The sequence below is a fragment of the Mixophyes fleayi genome, chromosome 8 (genome assembly GCF_038048845.1).
Source record: "Mixophyes fleayi isolate aMixFle1 chromosome 8, aMixFle1.hap1, whole genome shotgun sequence".
Classification (NCBI taxonomy): domain Eukaryota; kingdom Metazoa; phylum Chordata; class Amphibia; order Anura; family Limnodynastidae; genus Mixophyes; species Mixophyes fleayi.
Window position 1 is genome coordinate 9376055 of NC_134409.1, and position 24437 is coordinate 9400491.

The 24437-nt window shown below is 41.9% G+C and overlaps 2 protein-coding genes across 6 annotated transcripts in view; one reads left to right on the top strand and one right to left on the bottom strand.

Moving 5' to 3' along the window:
* The window catches only part of JAK1 (Janus kinase 1), a 342069-nt gene that overhangs the window by 143823 nt on the left and 173809 nt on the right, over nt 1–24437 (bottom strand). The window lies entirely within an intron of this gene.
* Nucleotides 12066–24437, top strand: part of CACHD1 (cache domain containing 1) — an 83017-nt gene continuing 70645 nt past the window's right edge. The window contains exon 1 of one of the 2 annotated variants that reach the window (XM_075181820.1): nt 12066–12478. In XM_075181820.1, coding sequence (XP_075037921.1) covers nt 12257–12478 — 222 coding nt within the window. In that variant the 5' untranslated portion in view covers nt 12066–12256. The remainder of the gene's footprint in view (nt 12479–24437) is intronic. The other variant, XM_075181821.1, reaches the window with a different exon arrangement.

Below are 24437 nucleotides of genomic sequence, written 5' to 3' on the forward strand. Positions count from 1 at the left end.
AGAAGAATGAAGGTCATTGGCTATGTAGTGGAATGACGGTCATTGGCTGTGTAAGAGAATGACAATCATTGGCTTTGTAGAAGAATGAAGGTCATTGGCTTTGTAGAAGAATGGTGGTCATTGGCTGTGTAGAAGAATGACAATCATTGGCTGTGCAGGAGAATACCGGTCATTGGCTGTGTAGGAGAATGACTGTCATTGGCTGTGTAACAGAATGACGATCATTGGCTGTGTAAGAGAATGACAATCATAGGCTTTGTAGAAGAATGAAGGTCATTTGCTATGTAGGGGAATGACGGTCATTGGCTGTGTAGGAGAATGGTGGCCATTGGCTCTGTAGGAGAATGACAATAATTGGCTCTGTAGGAGAATACCAGTCATTGGCTGTGTAGGAGAATGACGATCATTGGCTGTGTAAGAGAATGACGATCATTGGCTGTGTAAGAGAATGACGATCATTGGCTGTGTAAGAGAAGGACGATCATTGGCTGTGTAAGAGAATGACGATCATTGGCTGTGGAAGAGAAGGACGATCATTGGCTGTGTAAGAGAATGATGATCATTGGCTGTGTAGTAGTGGTTGAAGTAGCAATTTACAAGTGGCGACATGGTGAATGTAACTGAATGGCCGGGGCCACCTAGCCTCTGAAGCTTTAGGGAATTTAATATGTTTAAATTATTTTAGCCCTAATTTTAGATGCTATTTAGCACTATTTATTAAAATACAAAGATATATGGAGCCTGATTCATCTTCAGACATAAGTCTGTTTGCATGAGTTCACTCTGTGTATGCTCAGAAGCAGACGTTACATGATTACATGCAATTCATGACCGAACGCAAATTACACTTACTACAACCTACGATTTGAGAGATGGAATGAGGGAAGGGAGGGGCGGATGAACATAGTCAGTGTACAGTAAGTGTGTCCCGAGGCGTGCAAACTCTCATCCATCCCATTCAAGGTCTGTGTGTCTCTAAAGTACGTTTTTTTGTAACAATATCGATTGTACCATCTACAGGGCAGGTGTAAGTGCTGACTGACAGTGATTACTACACTATGCATGTCACCAGTAGCACAGAAGATGTATATCAAAGAAAGAGAAACTATAAAAACAGTCGGTATGTACAGTACACATGAAGAACATCCTGATTTATGTGTTTATGTAAACAAAAATATATTTATTTATTTTTAAAAAAAAAAACATGCTCGTTTAACTTGTGTGCAGGTTGCGTTTGAAGATGACTCAGGCCCATTATGTGTGTTTTACTAAATGGTGTTAAAAAAACATTTAAAATGAATGCTCTGTGTCCTCCACCTCTCCCATGTCACACACACACATAGAACAGAGACTGAGAATAACATGCACTATGCAGAAATCTGGCTCTGTCAGTAAAGTACAATGTCTGTGCCCTGAGACATGCTGGGAATGGTGTTGAGTAATGGAAGAACGTCTGGTTTGTTTTTCTGCTGGGGAGAGATTCCTAAATAAAGTTTTGCCAAAACATAAGGCAAATTAACTTTTCTTTTACAGTGTGTCTCAATTATGAACTAAGATAAACAAGCGGCAGACATTTTTCTGGAGCCCACAATGCACTGTAGTCTATGTAAATAATTCGGACACTGGCCTCTGCATTGGAGACAAATTTGATTGTGACAATTGTGTTGAGTTAGACTAAGAAGTGTCTGTATGGTACACTTCAATCACTATGTGTGGGAGAATGATGGTAATAGAATGACGGTTACTTGCTGTGTAGAGGAATGATGGTAATGTTTATGATATGATGTGTTGTATTGTCCCATGGCCCAATCTATTTTCGAGGATTCAGGATTCGACACATCCCTCATTTTCATATTTTAATAACATGGGTTTATGTGTGCATACAAAGGCTTTATCATGTACCACAAGCATCTCAGTGACAAGAGAGGCACCCACTGAAAACAATGGCCTACTGGCGATGGATAAAAATCATATTGTCCGGGAGACTCCCAAATTCCAGGTAGGTCTCCCGGACTGCCGGGAGAGTAGGGCATTTTCTAGTGAAGTAGGATTTGGCGTCTCCATGACACGACATTGCGTCGCACAGGGCGAGGTGGGGGGGGCAAAGTTATGCTATCCGCCAAGCCCCACCCCCACATGCCAGACTCCTACCTGGATCTTCCGGAGGCCAACATTTAAATGTTGGCAAGTATGATAAAGGCGCCCAATACACTTGGAACGCCTCCTTAAATGCAGGTGCATTCAGCCAGAAGCTCCTCGACCCTCTCAGCAAAAGGACCAAAATGTTTCTCATCTGTAGTCACCTCGACCCTTTTCTGTGTCCTTAAACATGGGCACAATATGCAAATTAAAGCAGCCATTATGTTGCAAAATAAGAAACAAATGCATCTGCTCTGCAGTCCTGTACTTTAGAGTCTCCAAACTAATGCAGAGCTCAACAGACGTGCCAACTTTAAAAACATTTTTTACTGACAATTTTATAAAAAAATAGTAATACTAACTGTGCATTTTACTGACACGTTCTTATGTTGATTTAAAATGAGTCCAACAGTAGAAGCAGCATCTACAGCTCAGTGATATAAATAAACTCTACATACGAACCTCACAACTGTAACAATTTGGGCAGGACATCCAAATTCAAGGTCCACCGAGGGGGTGGGGTTTAAAAAGTGGGTGTGGCTCAAACAAATTTGCCCATTTGTGGGCGGAGTTTGGGTGGAATGGACACAGGGCTTATTCTCTCCCGATTTCTTGATTCTAAATGTTGGGAATTGTATTTTTACCCTATAACCTGCCACCAACTTACCTGCTCCACACTCCTGTGCTGCTGAATTCCCTGCCTCTGTGTACAGCTCAGCACTTCTTGGTTTGGGCGGTCACATGATCGTGGTGGGGGGCGGCATATACAATCTGCAGAGTATATAAAGCTCACTCTGACACTGCAGCTGTGTCAGAACAACAGGTTACCTCTTGGCGTCTGGCTTTCCCTGCGTACCCTTGTGCTGCATTCTGGCGTTCCCCTGTGTATGACCTTTTGGCTTGTTAGACCTCTGCTTCAGGATATCCTCTGCTGCCTGTGCTCCTGTGTATCCGACCAGGCCACTCCCTTGTTTGCGGTGTTTCTTCAGTGTATCCGACTCTGTGTTCCGCTGATTATAGCTTAGGATTCTTCTGTGTGAGCTGAACCAATTCAGCTAACTAAATCCTGCTTTGCCTCGCTGTACTACACCTCCGCTTCAGAGACTGCTCTCCCGATTACAGCCTGCCTTGTTCTCTTACCGGCCGTCTATCACCTATCACGTCAGTAGTATAACCTAAGGGCCGCGACCTGCGGACCTCCGTCAGCAAAATCCATCCCGCCTTGCAGCGGTTCTTGGTGAAGCCCAGGGGATTCGTTAGACTCCGTGTCTTGGGAAAGCCAGCGCTAACACTGACTGATAGAAATGTCCTGAGATCCATGACAATACCCCAGTCTCCTGCATTTTCCAACATACCTGGTTTTTGGCCATGGATAATCTGCCTAAATGAACTAGCTGCCAACCTACCTGGGCAACATGGATCTGTATGCAATAAGGTAGGTCTCTATCAACACAGGGTGATGAGGAAGGCTTGACTTACAAGCCATTTGCTAGCATTGATAAAGGGTCTTTAAACTGACCACGCACATAGCGATTTATTCAGGCAACTTGACCGGCATTGCTATGTTTTTGTAGCCATCAGCTAAACCACTCTCACGGGGGTCCATACATGCGGGCAAATTAGACACAGATCCGGATGATAGCAGAGCAGGAACAACGTCTGCATCTTAATATGTGTGTCCTGTTTTCATCTGATATCTTCTCTGATGTTAATCAGAAAGATTAGGGACCTATGACTTTGAAATCTAGGGGTTATATTTACTAAACTGCGGGTTTTAAAAGGGGAGATGTTGCCTATAGCAACCAATCAGATTCTAGCTGTCATTTTATAGAATGCACTAACTAAATAAAAGCTATAATCTGATTGGTTGCTATAGGCAACATCTCCACTTTCCCAAACCCGCAGTTTAGTAAATCTAGCCCTAGGTGTTTTTACTAACCCGCTCCCCTTACTATCAACTTTAGTTTTTATCTCAAACAATGCATTCAAAGTATACATAACATTAATAGAGCTTCCTTATATATAACACACATCTCACAATTCACCTTTCCAAAAAATTAGATCTACCCTTGCACCGCTTGTGTAACTCCCAAATATACAGAGCTCATTATAAAAGCTGCACGAGAACCTGACATTTTGGCTTGTTCCACCTATTGATTTGAAGATAATTCCCTACTTCGCCTCAAAAAGTAACAAGTGTCTACGTATCGTGTGTAACGCATAGTTCACGGGAACAGCATATATTTATTTTAATTGAATAGACGTCAGGTTTATTGCAGGCGAAATGTCACCATAAACTGACAATTCAAATCAGCGTTATTTTTCAGCAATGATGAAAGTCTCAGTCGTGCAACAAACTTCCATTCCCCCGTTGCAAATCGAATCTCCGCAGACCGACTGGGATGTAAATTTAGTGCCTGGGCGGCTTTCATTAATTATTTTCCGCGTTTGAGCAAGTCATTAGAGCTGTCACATTAACCTGACATGTAGAATAAAATGTCCCCAGAATCGGTGCCCCCCCCCTCGTTCCTCTTCATTGTTTTCTGTCTATCACAAATATCTCCCCAGCGAAAATCCCCCCCCCCCCCCAACCACACATACACAGAACACACGAAACCTCGTTTCCATGACAGTGAGAATATTTCACAATACCTGGAAGGCTGCGGTCCTACTGGCTGTGTGCTTAATGTACAAGTATTCCATATCGTGCTCCGCATTACATTAATCCTGTCTGTGTTTTCTCTTGAGCTTGGACAGAATGTGATTCTGACAACTAGTTTTTATTTTACTTGCTCATGGTTTCAATCGCTCTAATTTCCCCCCTCCTTGAACTTACATGTTTTAGGTTGGGTACACACTATACAAAATTTCTCCCGATGTGATATCCTAAACGATTTTACCAACAATTAACTAAAAAAAAAAAGTCCTGATCAGCAGCTGATTCATGTCTGCTCACTACATACGTTTTACACGATTTACCCTCAGATCTGTGCTCTTCCTCTGTCATAACCATCGGCTGAAAATATGGTGACTCTGCACACTGCATAGAGATCTATGGACACTGCCGGTCCTGAGCGCGTACACACTGCAGGATTGGAATGACATCGCTGAATGACATTTTTAGTCCGGTTTAAAAATCAAATGAAACAATACAATGTGCTTTTAAACGATAATCGTTCATCGTTGTAATGTACACACTAATGCGATATCGCGCCAAACGGTCGTTTATCGTGTAATTGGCTGGTTAATCAGCTGAAAACACTGTAGTGTGTACACAGCCTTATTCTCTATAAGGGTCTATTTATGATCCATTGCATTAATTATAATTTGTTTTAGCAATGATAAGAAATTAATTAATGTGTAAATTTATTAAAATTGATTAGCCGGTCCTAGCGAATAATCTATAGTAAACTGAGCACAATCGCAATCTTGGACAATTCTCGATGTGGAGGCGCATGAAGACAAATCTCTCTCCTTCAATGCTCTCCCCATAGAATAGAACGACTACAGTAGAATTTCAGAGCTTGATAAATAGACCATATTTCACCGTTTACTATCCTAGAAGGTAAGGTCAATGATTATCCCTACTTAATGCAACTGAGTGATCATCTTGCAATTTTTTTCTTTCCTGATGTGAGGGGCGTCTTCCAAAATACAATGCCCCCATCCAAAGAACATGTTTGCTCACCCAATGGCGTCATGAGCAGGACACCGATGATATCCATATGTCATGTTCTCACTCACCAGATCTTAGCCCAATCCAGCATTTATGGGATGTTCAGGAATGACGTCTGAAACAGCGTTTTCCCCCAACATCAACCAGAAATCCGCTAAGTGATTTTCTTGTGGAATCAGAGCCGTCTTTGAAACTGGGCACAATGGGCATGTGCCCGGGGGCCCAGCGGGCAAGGGGGCCCGAGGCAAGTCTCCTGTAAAAAAAACACAAAAAAAAAAAAAAAAATTACCTTTTGCGGCCACCTTGACCGTTCAGGTCAGGTGGCGATCCGGCTTCCTCCCTGGTCCCCTCTTCCTTACTGCGCTCGCAGTGAATATCGGGCGTGATGGCGTGATTCACTGTAAGCACAGCACGGAGGAGCGCAAAACAGCAACAGCGACGAAGAAGAGAAAAGGATCGGACTTGGAGAATAAGGCAATTGAAAGGTAAGTTATGGGGGATTTGAAAAACAAAGTGAGATATATGTATAGATATAGATATATATATACACATTATATATATATATATATATATATATATATATATATATATAGGGGCCCCGGTGCACTGTTTTGCCCGGGGGCCCATAATGTTGTTAAGATGGCCCTTTGTGGAATGATTGTGCTATATTCATCCTGCACAAAGCCAGACAGTGGTAGACTCAGAGCCACGGCTCACAGAGGCTGCACTGACCCAATGCTCGATTTAAAAACCCCTTCAAAGCTGAAAAAAGAACTTCAAGGTATTTTTGATGACATTACAACACCGTCAGAGGATTGCTGTGACTGGCAATGTCTACCAGTGAACAAGTCAGGATTCATTAGACTGCATTGAGTGTCTGGTTTGCAATGGGGCAATCACGTGTTCCTGCCCTGCAGCAAATTGTGTCTTACTCATCAGACTCGCCCTTTAATACAGACGTGTAAATTGTCCCATGTACAGAGAGGTTTAATTAGGCATTTCTTGCCTTTAAGGTATGTGCAGTCAAAATGAAGTGTAAGTTAAACCTTCTACTACAGCCATGTATAATTACAATGATTATTATTTTGCATGACTTGTCCTCTATGCTTTATTGTGATTGGCTGTCCCAAAGGAGTAGCAGCTGAGACAGCCAATAGAAAGGAAGGGGAGGCCGAATGTTGTTGGAAACTGTATGCCAGAGTACATTTTTAAAGGGATAATTCCACCCAAAAGTACATTTTTTACTTGTGGGTAGAATTAGGTGACATAAGTTAAACAAGAAATTCACCCCAAAGGGAAGTTTATGTGGAAGGGGCTTCGACAACCCCACTTACAGCTTGAAAAAAGTTCCCCGAGTAGGAGAGAGTGTGTACGTTCTTAGCACAGTACCGAGTAGACGCTACGAGGCGAAGTAATGCAAAAAATGAGCTTTATTTTTGCTGAGCGAGATTACACATACTTGCCAACTCTCCCTTAATGTCAGGGAGACTGCCTGAAATAATGGTGATCTCCCTCACTCCCTGAAGAGTCTGGCATTCTCCCTGATACTGAGCCAGTACAAGACGTGGTTGGCTTCACTATCTGTGGCATGATGACACAGTTCAGAAATTGTGTCCTATGTCCATGTATTGATGCCTATGGAGGTGGCCATTTTCATGGAGACCAAGATTTAATCAAAGATTGACAGGTAAGACAACATGACTTCAGTAATGGAGACAGAAATGTAAAAGACACTTCAGTCTGTAGAGATCCATTAGCTGCTTATCTTTAGCGCATAGTTGCCTACTCTCCCGGAACGTCCGGGAGACTCCAGGGAGAGCAGGGCAACCTCCCGGTTCTCATATCCACAATAGACAAGAGGCGGGGGGGGCGAGCCTTAATGACGCAAATATTGCGTTCGTCAAGCCCTGCCCCCTCACGCCCACCTTCCCAGGATCTCCCTGAAGCCAACGAGGAAAAGTTGGCAAGTATGAGATTACATAAATGAGAAAGAGTGGAGAGGGCACAGTTCCTTGCTGTCGGGAGTGGTGCATGGCCACTTTCACTTCACAGTTCAGAGTTGGTGGTCTTTGGGTCTCATTCTATATTTTTAAAGGAACACAATCTGCACTTCCATGTTGCACTTCAGAGGAGGACCGCATTTCCAGCTGCACTCCGAGCAATGTAATGAAAAAATGTCCCCTCACTCACAATTAATCTAAGTCATAAGTGAGCGTTAACATGCCATAATTTTAAGAAAGAGACAGAGGAGTATTTTATTTACGCGGGGTAACCAGCGAGACCCCAGCTTCCCTATAGGCTGCGCCCACTAATGACATGGCAACTCCTGGCAGCAGACATCTGAATGGGCCAGATATCTTCTGAGGGTTCTCTACAGTTTGATATTCCAGTAACATTTCCTTTGACACTCATATGTGGAATAAAATTATGAACAGACCACCCAACCAGAACATTAATTTCAGCTTGAAATGTTGGTGTATGTACAGCTCAGTAGTATCAACTTTATCGGAAATGATCATGGTAGTCCCCCCACAATGGCTGAAATCCTAGAACTGTCCATTATAGCATCTTCAGCTCCCTTATGGTCAACAATGTCTACAAATAACTGGTTCGTTACTTATATTCCTTAATCTCTGATATTCCTGGATCTTACTGTCTGATATCCCTGGATCTTGCCATCTGATATCCCTGGATCTTACTGTCTGATATCCCTGGATCTTGCCGTGTGATATCCCTGGATCTTGCCGTGTGATATCCCTGGATCTTGCCGTGTGATATCCCTGGATCTTGCCATCTGATATCCCTGGATCTTACTGTCTGATATCCCTGGATCTTGCTGTCTGATATCCCTGGATCTTACTGTCTGATATCCCTGGATCTAGCTGTCTGATATCCCTAGATCTTACTGTCTGATATACCTGGATCTTGCTGTCTGATATCCCTGGATCTTACTTTGGAAGTTTTACTAACGGATAACTTCTTGAATAACAGCTGGAGACCTGTTCCACGCTTTACAAGTAAAACCTTGGCACCAGGATTGTTGTTTACAGACTAAACTTGACATGTCAGGAATAATTATCTGACCTCATCTCCAGAAACTTTTCAGCTGCGTGATCCACACATACACTTTCACCAGATAGGTCTGAGTTTGAAATTAAATAAATAAAATAATACAGCAAGTCTTAAAAACTCCATTCTCTGCTAAATATAATGATTCACTCACTACCCCTCCTTCTTTCTTTCCACGGATGTATTAATATTGGAATGGGACAAGTAGACACATTAAAGGACAAGTTACCCAAATTAGACTCATATTGACTTTAAACAGACACCTTTGAGTATTGTGGTGAAGTATTCCCTCCCTTACATCTCAAACAGCAAAGAACACATTGTATAATTTGCAAATAGTTTAAGGCTGCTGATATGGGTCAAAAAGCTCAAATAGCAAAGCATAATATGTCTGTTAAAACATATTGTGCGTTTAATGTCAAGTTATATGTAGCCAAAGAGGATTGTTAAATTATATTGACACATTTCATTACACTTGGGGCTAGATTTACTAAACTGCGGGTTTGAAAAAGTGGAGATGTTGCCTATAGCAACCAATCAGATTCTAGCTTTCATTTATTTAGTGCATTCTACAAAATGACAGCTAGAATCTAATTGGTTGCTATAGGCAACATCTCACATTTTTTCAAACCCGCAGTTTAGTAAATATACCCCTTGATTTAAGTTTGTGTTTCGGGGTTCCACTGAAAATCTCAATTGATTTATTATAGTTTACTTATATAGTGCCACCATAGTATGTAGAGCTGTACAAAGAATATATAACCACACGCAAACTAGGGTAATTTTAGTCAGCAGCCACTTAACCTACCAGTATGTTTTTGGACTGAGGAAGGTGGAGGTGAAACCCACGCAAACACGGGGAGAACATACAAACTCCACACATTGGTCATAATCGATCCCAGGGCCCCAGCGCTGTGAGCAATGCTAACCACTGTTAACCTAGAGAAAAACTGCGTTTCCGTGGTGATGCTTGTGATACCTACAGCGGACCACTAACTCCGAATTTTGACGGTGTTCTCAGACTGCTGAAAACTAATTTGGGAGCTTGACACATTCATATTGTAAACTGGACTCTTCCCAAACTATCTGTGGGATATGTCAATGTAAATTAACTGTTTAACTCGTCTACACAGCTGTATATAGACATCCAAGGTATAAGCTGAATATATACAGGGTAATGAATGTTCTTCATTTGGGACATTTTGGTTTCTGGATTACTAACTAATGGATTATTAATCTTTCTGAGCCCGGAGGCTCTAAAATACAATATGACAAGTCTATCTCAATTCATTTGATTAGGAGCGGAGACAGAGATTATATTATTTAGGAGCACAAGTGGTTTACGTAAGCACCTTAATTATCATACGTCTTTCATTTAAAAGAAAATAATATTTCTTATTTACTTTATATTAACCACAGTGTTGTTGTTTTAGTGCTTAGTTTTATTTGTGTGCTTCATTATATTGTATGCACAGGGTCCAGTTACCCTCAAACAGCTGCAGCAGATCATCCTATATCTACGGTTAAGGCACAACTTGCATATTAATCAGAATGCCTGATTGCTGCCTTGTTAATTCCAAATTCCGTTTGTATTCCGCCAGCTAGCAGCAAGTTCCGTGAAAATCTCTGCAGAGATTACAGAGCCTGGGAGTTCATGCTCTGGTTGCTGAGGCGATGAGCATAAAATGTGATCTCACTACAAATATTGGACAAGAAGGGAAAAAAAATGATTTAAAAATACATGAGCTGAGAAGGTTTAAAGAAATTTGAATGCCGCGGAGGAGCAGGACTACGCTGGAATGAAACGTCCTTGCAGATCGCACAGGAGCACGTTAAAATTTGATGGACTGAGTAACATTCGCTGCCATATCAAGGGATCAGTATACAATTGCATTATGTGTGAGACATTATACCCTTTTTTGGTTTTATTACAGTATACACTATTTGGATGGTTTTATGGACAAGACCGCCGTGGTAAACAATTGCATTATTATTATTATTATTATTATTATTATTAATAACCTTATTTATATAGCGCCACATGAGGTCTGCAGCGCCGTACAGAGGTCAAACAACAATACAATACATGGTATAACAGTACAATACAGTAAACAAATAACACAACTCTCAACGCAGCTACTGGGTTACAAGGGGTATACTCAGTGCAGGCTGAAACCTGTGCCCATTAGTGTGGGCGCAACTAACAGGTTTAGAGCCACTGAAAGAGGTGCACAGACAATGGAGGAGTGGAGGACAATGGGCAGAGAGCCCGAGGAGGAGGTGCGCAGTGAAGGGGTGAGCAAAAGTTATAGGTGATGAGAACAGGAGGGAAGAGGGCCCTGCACCCTAGAGCTTACAATCTAAAGTGAAAGGGGCAGACATACAGATGACACATGGGGTGAGCCAATGTCAGGTGATCTGAGGGCAAGAAGCAGCAGTGGGAGAGATGGAGTATGAGAGAGGGTGAGGTATACTACATGGTGCGATGGTTACGCGGAGGACTGATTTTATAAACAGATGGGTTTTCAACTTCAGCTATACAGGCTAGGGGGATATTCTGATAGAACAAGGGACGATTGTTCCAGTGGTGGGGGGCAGCACAGGAGAAGTCTTGGATAAGGGAATGATGGTAATGGTGAAAGTTGTTTAAATGCATTTGTCACAATACACAGTGATGGCAGCCATTTTGTGGGTGCCCCAATATTGATGGAAAAGCAGCCAATCAATTTACTAGTCACCAGTGACATCATCGCACATGGCAACAACCATGATTTTCTTGGGACAATCATGATTTCTGGTAGGCAAAAAGTGAGTTGTGCAGCTGGAAAGGGGGTGGAGCATTACCCAAAATAGGCATAATTTGGGAATAATTTGAGTGTGGTTTAGATGAATCTGGGGCATAGTTTAATTTATACTGATTTTCCAGTTGGTAATGCGGGCAGGTATGCATTGCTGAGACATGAGGTACTTTGTGCCTCAAACCTCATTGATGTCCTTAGTTAAATGCTAAATATTGGTTCAGACTACAAAAAAATGGCTGCCACCTCTGTTTATATTTTACCCCTCCTGTACCCCCCTCTCTCTCTCCCCGGTGTCTCCTGTCCCCCCCTCTCTCTCTCCCCGGTGCCTCCTGTCCCCCCTCCTTGGCCCCTGTATGAGCCATGTCTGCCGCACGGGGGCAGCACTACTCCCCCTCCTGTCACTCAGTCTCCGGCAGTGATTTCCCCGCCCTCCCTCCTTCCTCGCACTTTCCCCGGGACTCCGGCAGATCTGGAGCCTGAGAGTCGCCCGGGAGCTGCGTGTGATCCCCGCTGCTGCCCCGAGCAGCGTCCCCGGCCGCCAGGAGCCGCCCGAGCCCGGAGCCGCCCGGGGATGAGAACTTTGCAGTCAGCGCGCAAGAAGTTAGTCCGAGAGCTCAGAGCGATGGGGCCGCGGGAGAGAGCTGCCCTCTGCCTGCTCTGCCTCTGCTCCATGGCGGTGCCCTGGACACCTGCCCTGGCTGAGTCCGACCCCTCCGTCCTGGACGAGGCGCAGCTGCTGTCCGACCACATGAGGAGACTGTCCACGGAGGAGCTGGGGGTGCTGACCATGCAGGTGAGTCCTGTCTGGGGGGTATGGTGTGCTCCCCAAGACTGCTGGGCACTATATATATATATATATATATATATATATATATATATATATATATATATATATATATACATACATACATACTGTATTTAGGGCACCTCTGGGGTTCACCCTGTTTCTGGTGTCTAGTGTCAGTGGTTGGGTCACTGATCTATCACTGTTGGGGGGTCTGGGTGAAGGAACAACATATGGATTACAGAGGTGTCTGTGGGAATCATTACCCCATCTTTGGTTTTCAAGACTACAATATCTGTAACATAAAATGCATTTATTGTTTCCCCTCTTGTAATGTGAGGGTTACTATTAGGATTCATACAGGACCCTGTTGAATTGCACTATGTGTTATTATTGTTCTGTCCTTAGTTGTCCAGCATGTTGTGGTTTAAGGGGCATTGATGTGACTGAATAGTCCTGGGGGGAGGGGTTGTGAATATTATTTTTGCCACAAGGTTGTCCTGCTGGGTGTCCAGTGGTGGTAACCCCCCAAGGCTATTTATAGAGAGTATTGTGCTAGTAAGTCCTTGTCCTGCATGTAGTCATGTACAACCAGATAACAGCTGGTGCAGAACCTCTTGTAAGACAGCGTTGATCAGACCTCACCAGCTTGTGGTACAAAAATCTCTTTTGGGAGCAAAGGGTTCTGCTATAAGTTGCCCAATATCTGTGCAGCACTGAATTATTCTGGGAATGCCCAAATCTGTGTCTTTAATGGTCTTGGTGAAATGACAATGGTGGCAGATAAAAATGAAAAACTTTTACTGAATGAATAAAGCAGACACCAACATTTAGTTCTGTTTCCACATAAATACCAGTGATGTGCAACTGCAGTATATGTGTGTGTGTGTGTGTGTGTATATATATATATATATATATATATATATATATATATATATATATATATTAGTGTGTGTGTTACCTTGATACATAGGCTGTACTACATATGTACACATGTAGCATTTTTATATAGTGATTTGATTGTACTGTTATACGTATATCTATACACAAGGTTCTTTCTATGTATAGCTCCTGATTGTTATGGAGCATTGGAATTTACTCTTCCTCTAATAGACAATTTTCCTTCCTAAATGAGTTATAGTTTTAATCATTAAGACTTTGTGTGGAGGGGGGGGGGGGGGTAGCATTTGTGGATTTTTGCAACAAATCTATCAAGTTTAGCATAGGAAATTTAAAAGGGGGTTTCAATTAAAAAAAAGAAAAAAAAGATATATATATATATATATATATATATATATATATATATATATATATATATATATCCTTAAATGATAGGACTAGTATCACTATCTACCTAGTTAGCACAGTGTGTATGTTTTATTTATATATGCTGTAGAGGCATCGTGGTTTGGGGCTGCTCTCGTCAAGACTGATAAAATAGTCTGTTTCTTTTTTCATCTGTTCTACACTATATTTTTATCTCTAAAACATTGCACACCGAATATAGGGATGGAAGAGATTTAAAGATCAGTGGAGTGTTGTGTTGTGTAGCAGCCAAATGCTTTCTTTGCATGGGGGGGGGGGGACCTTGGAAATCTGCTGTTTGAAATCCAGATTACTGTAGTTTCTGCGATCACTGGTTAATTCTTTTTGTTGATAGTCTTGACATACTGATATAATGGCCAACTAGAATCTGCAAGTTAAATGCAACTATGTAATCGTTAAATCCACTTAAATGTGTGTATAAATAATCCTGATATACCAATTGTGTTTGAATATATAAATTTTCACGGGAGTGTATGTATGTATTATATATATATATATATATATATATATATATATATATATATATATATATATATACATACACACACACACACACACACATACTTTGCAATGATTACTGATATATTTTAATTGCTTCCAGCAACAAAAAAGCAAAATTTAAAAGGACTGTATAAATCAAGTCAATTAAGTTTTAAAGGCTTTGGAGATTAGCTAGAATGCATTGCTATGCAGCCAGTGGGAGATTGCCCCCAAATGGCCTTTTATCTTTGAAAGCGGTCCGTTTTACCACAGATTACACCCTCCTTGTGTCGCCTGCCCCCCTGCAGTTTGGTCTTTGTCTTGCAAACAAAATATTGCCATGACCTGTTGTTTGATGTATGGTTGGATTTTAAAATAATAAAATGAATAGGTTTAATGTGGCTGCTCTTGGGTGTGTCCTGCATGAAATATTTATATATTTCTTTGCAGACCGTTGCAAGTAATTTGTAATCTGAGATTATGATAAATCTTTACATTACACATGTTTTGCATTTAGCGTGATTTATCTAGCGAACGGGAAATGTCCATTGGTACATAGTGGAGAATGAATAAATTACAGTGCACACTTATTAGTATTCCCTGACTTAGGCCGCTATAGTGAATCGTGTGTTACGTCACTAGGAATGGTTCAAATCAGACGTGATCCAGACAGGCAGCCAGAATTGCAATGCAATCCAATCCGGTCATGTCTGTCTGTTCAACTCTGCAGTAATAACATACATGTGTGGAATTATCTTGCAGACCAGACCATTCCTGAGGCCGAAACAGTTTTGCACCCGCTTTTATTTTTTTACTTCTTCCTTGTTGTCTTTTGGAGATACCCGGGCATGCCCTCCCCCCATCTCCTGCATTTGTTTACAGGCCCTTTTTTATGGACAGCAAACTCTGTCTGTACTGCAAACTGCATCTTCAGTTGACAACTGCCCGATCCAGCAGTGTCAGAATCCTCTGGGATTATGTGTTAGAGGAATCTAAACCACCCCCCTGTAATTGTGCCAGTGCACCAGATCAAAGGCAGCCGCTTTCCATTCTTCTGCTTGGGGATATTTTCCTATGTTAAAAGTCACTGTTTATTTTTATACTACTGCCTTAAAAAAAAAAAGGTCTAACTTTGTTTTGCACCTTTGCAGCTAAAAGTGACACGTATACCTTTTTTGTTTTCAGTAGGGAACCAGATTAAGGTAGACCTGTGACCTACACACCGTGGAGGCAGCCATATTGTTTGTTGGAGCGATAGTCATGACATTGCAGTCATCTAAGTGACGTCGCTGTGATGTCCCTGATGATTTCAAGGGCTGAATAATTGTTTGGCATAAAATAATGTCTGCCTACGCTGTATGTTTAAAGTTAGCCACAAATGTACTAAAGTTTTTTTTTTAACTAATAAAAGCATGTAAGAAGCTATGGCGATCAAAGCAACGTTTATAATGATCTCATGCCCATCAGCATTCATAATTGTCTTCTGCAGCGCTGGCATTTTGTCCAACGCTGCCCGGTCTATTTACTTGTATTCACGGCAATTTAATGCATTGGTGTCAATGGATAGTGACACCCCCCCTTACCACAAGTACATGCATTCATTATCTACCACATGTCAAATGTGATTGCGTTTGACATGTGATGTTGCTGACGTTTAACGCTGCGCTGGTGGGTAAGAGCCTCTGCGAATCTCCCCAACAGTTTATCATCATCATCACCATTTATTTATAAAGCACCACTAATTCTGCAGCGCTGTACAGAGAACTCGCTCACATCAGTCCCTGCCCCATTGGGGCTTACAGTCTAAATTCCCTAACACACACACACACACATGTTTTTGGAGTGTGAGAGGAAACCGGAGCACCCGGAGGAAACCCACGCAAACATGCGGAGAACATACAAACTCCACACAGATAAGGAATTGAACCCATGACCCCAGTGCTGTGAGGCAGAAGTGCTAACCACTGAGCCACTGTGCTGCCAAACAGTTGGACTTGAACAGGAAGTGCATCTGAACCAAACTCCCCCTCCACAGCTAGGTCTAATATCTTCAGTTCTGTCAAGTCCCTGTAAAGTTTAAATGTTCATTTGTGGAGACTAGTTGAGTAACTGCTATTTTAGAGTTTGTGATTTACTAAAAAAAGTATAGACGCAAAAGTGTGAAAATGGATTACGCCCCCAACGATGAGATCCGTTCATCCGCTATAACCCCAGAGTGGCTGGATAGTTTGACCACACGTATATGTTGGTGTGTGGTCCAGTCAAGTCGGACAGGTCCAGTCTTTCATTCCGCAAGCTGAATGGTCGATCACAAGTGACACAATGGCTACCATTATCCCGTGATCACACACTCACACACTGGCTAATGCAGTCATCTGTCGCCAAGATTTACTGTCTAAACCCATAAAGTAGATGCTGTCCAAACCAATTGTCTTTTTATTGTTTTGTGTAGTAAATCTTGTTGCAGAAGAATGCTGGCAGCTTTAAAAAAAAAAAAATGCCTCTCCGAGAAAGAAAACGCCCAGAAATTAATAGTCTGCGTTTTCATTAACGTTTGTTCAACCGACAAAATGGATGCCTCCCGTGTGGAGGAGACGGGTACGTTGTGTTATAATAACCGCTGGGCATTTTCTTCTGTCAGGGAGAGATGTCTTGAGGCTGTTTTTTTTCTCCTTGTGCAGATAGTCAACGTTGTATTAATAATCCTCTGCAATTCATTGTAGTCGGCCCTCAGCTGTGTAACACGGATTGTCTGCTGGTTCAGCTCCAAATACAACAATCTTTTGAGGGCCTTTTGTGAAAGCAAAAGACTGTTGCCATTTTTTTTTTCCTTCCTATTTAATTCCACTTGGACGTTTTCAGTTTCATATAATAAATACCAAAAAAAAGAAGAAAAAAAATTGAATGAGGGCCAAGTGGAAAGGCAGTTCAAACGAGCACGCCTAGGAGGCTGAATTTGAATTTTTAATTAGGCTTTGAGTTCTGTCTTCAAAGCCCGAGACATCATTAGCGATGTAAGCCTGTCTGCATTAGCCAAGAGTGACATTTTTTACTTCAAACGCAGCAGCGCAGCTGTCCTGCTCAGATAAAAGTTGCGAGAGCGCGGTGCGGCAAGGTGGATTGGCGGGTAATTATCTGCCCTGCTTCTCAGCTGTACGCTGGGATCTCACAGTATCATAGCCAGTCAGGGTGAATTATTAACAGCAGAAAATCCAAATATGTCAGTGTAATTTGGCGTCTCTTAAGCTGCAGTGGGGCTGATAAGCCGCATGCTTAAAAATCTGTGTGAACTGAATGCACTAAATGACTCTAACGATCAGCGGCCTTGTTCACGCTGAGCAAGACACCCGCTGTAAACCGAGATCCGTGATTGCTTAGTCGTGCTGAAGAAAATGAGTTATTTACAAGGCTCATGACTTTATATTATTACCATACTGTTATGTGTTCTGCGTGGGATTAGTCTGCAGCATCCTGCGGCTCTCCAACTCTTCTGGAGCTAGTAGAGCGTGCTGGGACTTATAGTTCCAAATAAGTGGATGAACCACACGTTTCCGATCAGTGCACCAGATAATATGTGTAGGGTGGTTTGTCCTGTTTGTGTTGTTGTGTTTAAGGGAAAATATAACCAATAATGTACATTTTCATGTAATGTAGGGAACATTTGCACATCAGGTTGGTGAGAGATAGTGACTTAGATTAAAGGACTGTTTAAACCTTGTCTAAAAGTGTTACTATTACTCACAAATATATGTGGAGAAGTTTCCATCCCTTGACAGAACTTGATAAGTTTGGTGTTGTGTATACGTTTGGTTTGTCATTAAGAGTTTTAAAGGATTGTTCAACCTTTTAGGTGGAAAAGTTAAACTCTAATCCCGCCCCTCCCAACTATCCTTTACGTTACATGTGGGGGTCATTTCACTTTGACTCTATCCTCTGCGTGGTCGGGGCCCCTGAAGAAATTGCGCCACTCATCTCGCCGCTTCAGACCGCAGATCACCGATGCCCAGGTTCCCCGATCGGTGACTGTAGCGTAGCCGTATGTATACCGTATGTATACCGTATGTATTTGAACTTCTGAAACTTTTCTGTTTTGTATTTGTTCTGATCTTATTAGTAGATATTTTGTATAAGGCAGTCTGTATATTAGGTACTGTGGACCTTTAAAGATGGCAGCTGCCAGCAAGGGGATAGGACAGTTATAATGCTGATCAGCTCTTCTTTAGTCATTTCACATATGTAGTTATGTAATGTCCAGTTTTAATAGAGTTAGGGCCTTTCTACACAAATGTCTCTTTGAATGGCATTGCAGATGGATTCCCATTACGCCCAAAATTAACAGGATAATCAGGAAGAGGTTCCTATAACAGGTTTACCTCATTCTGAACCTAAATGAACGATAAGGTGTTTATATGGATGTGAATACAAGGCCTTATTAATATTAGCCAAGAGATCCCTCTATGACATCACTGGTACCTGGTAAATAGATTAGGCCCTTGGAATAGATCCACTCTGTGTAGATGACAGATCTACTTTAAAGGAGAACTTCAATCTCCTGGTTGTCTGTTCTAATTTTATTTACAAATGTGTATTTCTTACAGAACTGAATTGTATAACTATTACTAGGGCAGGACACATCACTGAAGCCTGTGAGCCACGACATTTGTAGAATGATCATGTTGGGGAATCTGAATGATTTAAACACTCCTGTTTAGACATCATTCTGTGTGGTCTATAAACGACCAACATCTTGTTGGGTGTCAGGAAACTAGAGGTAACCAAGACCTCTATGTATATTTGGGTGGTGGTTATTATGTGCTCAGTCCATCATACAACTTTTAAATATTTTGCCTTTTCATTTTAGCTTCCACCCGGTGCTTTTCAGCCATGGCATTGTATCATCAAGCAGAGTTCTATCATTCCGTTGAGTTGGGGATATAATGCAAAGCTGTTATGGGCAGCTTGTGTGCGGGCAGCTCTTGGCGTCTTTTATTTAAGCGCTGCCACAGATTGTGTAGTGCCTGACAAAAGGAGAGAATGGGCCATTAGGCTTAGCGGAAAATGTGGAGGGGTGTAGAGGTGCCAACTGGGCATTGAGTATATAGTAACCCACCTCTCTGAGAAAGTACAGGGCAATAGCATCGTGGCTCATCAATGATATTCAGGCCAAGTGAGAGGTTTTTCTTTAAAAATGGAAAAAAAAATCGGCACCGGCGTTTATCTTAATGGTACCAACCTTTTAGCTTCCCTGGGCCACATTGGCAGACGACGAGTTGGTTTGGGCCGCACATAAGATACACTAACAATAACGATAGGTGATCATCCAAAAAACCATAGAAAACACAGTTAACATATATGAGAAAAAAAAGTTATATATATATATATATATATATATATAGAGATAGAGATAGATATCACTTTTTTTTCAAATCCCCCTATACTTACCTTTCAATCGCCCTGTTCAAAAAATCCTCTCTAGTTATTATACTATAATCACTTTTTGTATTGTTTCGATGCAATATCATTTCAGCCAGGTATTGTATATCAGGGTGCCCTGACCAGGCCTGCGGTACCTGACATATACACCACTGTGACCCCAAATTGTCACCTGTTTTGATAATTACACCACTGTGTTAGAGGATAACAACTTATAATGGGCCAAAGAGAATAATATATAATGCCCCATTAGTAATACAAGTAGAAGTATGTAGCAGGGAGATAAGGTCCATGATGCTCCTGGGCCAGGTGACTTTTATTCACTTGTATTCACTTATGTCCCTTGAAATAATAAAAAAAAATCCCCCTTAACTTACCTTTTAATCAGCTTGTTCTCCTGTCCTCTTCTCTTCTTTTCTCCAATTCTGTGCTGCTGATTGTTCTTCTCGCGCGGGTGTCTCCTCTGTGCTGCGCTCCGCAATGGATGTTGGGCGTGATGACATCACGCCCGACATTCACTGCGAGCACCGCACGGAGGAGGAGACAAGGGGAGGGAGCCGGAGTACCAGCTGACGTGACCGCAAGGTAAAGTAGTTTCTTTTCTTTCTTTTTTTTTTTTGCAGGATTTTTTTTCTCCATTAAGAGCGCTGCCCCCTTGCCACAACCAAAACTCCTTCTGGGCCACATTTACAGGCGTGCTGGGCCGCGGGTTGGACAACCATGCTCTAGACAAACCCACTTGTTAATCTAGAACCACAAAGAATGAGAAGTTTAGGAAACTGAGCATTTTCAATGACACCCAGGACGTCTGGTGGTCCTATCTCAGGAGCAACCTGCAGCAAATGCATCGTATTTGGCAGAGTCATGTTGCTGGTTTGGAGTGCGACCCGTTTTATCTGGAAAGAGTTAGCCGACTGAACGCACGTTCTCCTGTGTCTGAGACAAATGTCATCCAGATGTTGATCATCTTGGTTTCAATTTCCATCACTCCTAATTACACCTGATTGGTTTTATGCGGTCTGTTTTATTTATTTTATGTTTTTTCTTTCCTTGAGAGGGCTACGGTTGTTCCCACCATGTTGGGGATTATTACCAGACTAAAGACTGCTTTGGTTTTGTACTATGATTAAAGTGCACGTCTCACAAAAGCCACTCCTGCCGCAATCAAGTTGAATTTTGACCACATTTGAGTCTGTCAGTTTGCAGGAATGCAGGGAAACTCTCTCCACTCACAGCAAGGTAGGGCACTCGCCAGGGTATCCCTTATAGAGTCTATGAGCTGCTTTGCACTGAATAACCCCTAAGCACCCCCCTCCCCCAGCCCCGATCGGTGTGCACTTTATTAGGGTGCATTTAATTGGCACGCTGTCTGTATGAATGAATGCTTTGAGTCAGGAAACTATTGTGTGTTTCTAGATCTCTTTCCATGTATTGAGATTCCCAAGTCTGTGGCTGAGGAGAGAAGGGAACTTTCAGCCTGAATGGAGAATAATGGGGAGAGCTGTGCTGGGGGGTTGGGGGGGGGGAGACGAGGCTACTCCGGAATGCAAACAACATTGTTATTGGCCGCTATACAAGACCTCCACATTTGTTAACACTTTTCATTCTCTGCACCACCAGCTGGGGCTCCGCATAAGTAAGCAGATTGGTACAGCTCTGGAAAACCTATCACTTTATTGGCAATGGCACTTTCACAGCTAACATTTTTGTTTGCATTCCAAGTTGAAAAGAACATTTTTATTTTATTTATTTTTTAATTTAAATGAAATAGTTGGTTTTATGTAAATGTTGCTCCTTAAATCCTAGATGTGACATGCGCTTTGTTCCTAAAAGTAATTTTTCATTCTTATTAATTTTTCTGCTACTTTACATTGAAAAAGAATATGGATGGATGGTTTCATGGATTGCAGATGAATGCTGCATTTATCAAGGCAGGAGAAGCGCTGCCCTCTGTAGTGGGGACTCGCGGTTGTAGGGACGTATTGTTTTCAAGGGGAAAGGCTCCTTCTTCACTGCAATAGAACATATGTAGTTCTGTAGATGCTGGATGCATTGTTCAGTTGCTTCTTGGTGATAATTCGGCAGAAATTAAAGGCTATCTCCATCTTAAACTGAACTTAGTAAGTTTTTTTTTTCTTTCTTTTTCATCTAACCTATCTACTTGTGAACTGGACATTTCAGTTGACATGTATCAAGTGATTTTGAAAAAAAAACTAATCTGAGCTAATACATTCCTATCCACTTGGACAGAACTTGTCAGTCAGCTACCATTGTCCTATAGGCCCTGATTAAACCAGTGCCTACTAATCCAGCGTGTGTTTTCTTAAAAGCCAGCGTATAATGACAGTGCATATCCGTATATGAATTAAAGATTCCTATACTGTGTTGAGTTATCGCTGCATTCACATGTTTACACAGCTCTACTGCACATCACCATTTAAATAGCCAAGAACTGATATTATCTTATTGCAATGAGAATTTCCTGCAAATGCTACCCTACCACTTAATTGTTGCTGGTAGCCTTACAACATGCTGTATTTGGTCGTTGGCTAGCTGCATGTTGCAGCCTGCTTTATCAGACACCCCGTCTGCCAATCTGGTCCAATATCACCAAATTGGATGACTGAATCCTGTTTCTGGTTGTCCAGCGTTGGGGGTCACCGAATATTTAAATGTTAATGTGGTTTGGGGGTCAGGTACTGTGTTCTCGCAGTCGAATTGGTTTCCGGTGGCATCCATTTGTAAGCCGTTAGTTACTGACGGTGTCTCTAATAAACAATGGCAGGTAGCGGATTCTTTTATGTAATTAAATGCCACTTTAAGGGGGAGACTCGATTCAGTGCGTTGTGTTTCCGAAACAATCCGCAGAGGTAGATCGCCTCAATGTTCTCTCTGAAATCTCCTTACCGTAATAGGTGGAAATATACATATCTGAACATAAGCGTAAAAGACACGTTGATCTAATATGAAAACACATCTTGACATTTATCATTTTCCGCAGTCTCATTGGGTACTTTCACTTGCCTATTTTCAGCCTTTTATATGACCGAAAATACTTCTTTATACTTGCAGACACGAAGTCTGCTGTATATATAAAAATATCCGTGTCTGATTTACCTCAATTGCAGTTTTTTTTTTTTCCCTTGCATTCTCTGGTCTGATTTTTAAATTGTGATCCAAATTTTATGACCCGTATATCCGTTTCCACATACTCGTGTCACCCTCTGACCTGCACGAGGCCTGGATGGATTTAATAAGCTCCGTTATATATTTAGTAGGGATGTTCCCATGGAAACTTGTATATCCGAGAGTGCCATTATCTCCTCTGTGCTCCTTTGTTTGGGGGTGGGACCGGGTTCCCCCCCCACTCGGGACAAAGCAGAGGCTGTATTGGGTGCTCGGACACAATGGCGAGAGTTTGGCGGAAGCAAGCTGACAGTTGGCTGAAATGTCGCAAAAGGAACAACTATTTGTACCACAGGGCATGTGTATAGAATATTTAATTTGCAAAATGCAGCGCGGTTCAATAGAGAATTCCAAATAATTATCACATTAGAGACACAATTTCACTTGTGTATGGGACAATTGTTTTGTTATTACTAAAGATTTTTCTGACCCATGTATTAAAGTGGTAATGTAGCTTGTGGGGAGAGGGGGGATGAAATTCAGCAAGTGGTGCCGCTAAACATCGCCTCAACGCATATTTCCACCATTAGCGGTAAGGAATCTTCCCTTATTTTCCTGCGCCAGTCTATGGGTAGTCCATCGACTCACTAGGAACTAGAAACCTTACAGAGGCATGAGGCACAATGTACCTCACGCCTCAGCAATGTTTCTGATTTCTAAGGAGTGGATAGGCTGATGGCTGCACCATGTGTGGATGACAGAATACGCCTTTAAAACTAGAGTTGATGTAGTAAGTGACACAGTAATGAAGGAATGTTATGCTGGATAGTGAATTATCTTGTCAGTCTTTCAACAACTCAGAAATGTCTGGTGTAATTAGTTGTCATGTTTTTATCTATACATTTTTTGTTTTTTTTAATCCTATGCAATTTGTGTATTTTAGGTCATATAAGTACATTTTGCATTGAGCTCCAACATACAGATGAGCAAAATTAATTTCTATTTTTCCTGAAAGTATTCAATCTAGGCCTAAGAGACAGTGATGTGATGTGTAATCCCTCTTAATGTAGACACATTTAGTACAGAAATAGATCTCGGATACGCTATACACCGAGTGAATGAAACGCTAGTGACAAATCACCATTCATTATTAACCGCATTTAAATGTTACTGCAGGAATTGTGTGTCTGACACGACCAGTCATTGGACTACTTTGTAGGTGTCTTCTATATCCGGACCTGTTTCTCGCGTCGTTATACCCACTACCGCTGTTGCCAGCTGCGCGGTATACTTGCGGTTGCATTCTGGTTTACGGAGAGCATCTGGTTTTATCCGCACGGTTTTCCTGCGTTGGAGAAGCCTATAGTGAGCTCCAGCAGCTAGTTACAAATGTATTTGACATATGTTTTTGCTCATGTTTGTACTGGCGTTAAAAATGCTAACTCCTTGCCAGTGAGTTCCTGGCATGGGTGCAAATGCCTTGTTCATAATGCCTGGTTTCCCACCATACCTCTTGCTTGCAGAAGAACATTCTGCATTGTATTATTTTGTATTATTATTATTATCTTTTATAAGGCACCACAAAGGGCCCCCAGCGCCGTAC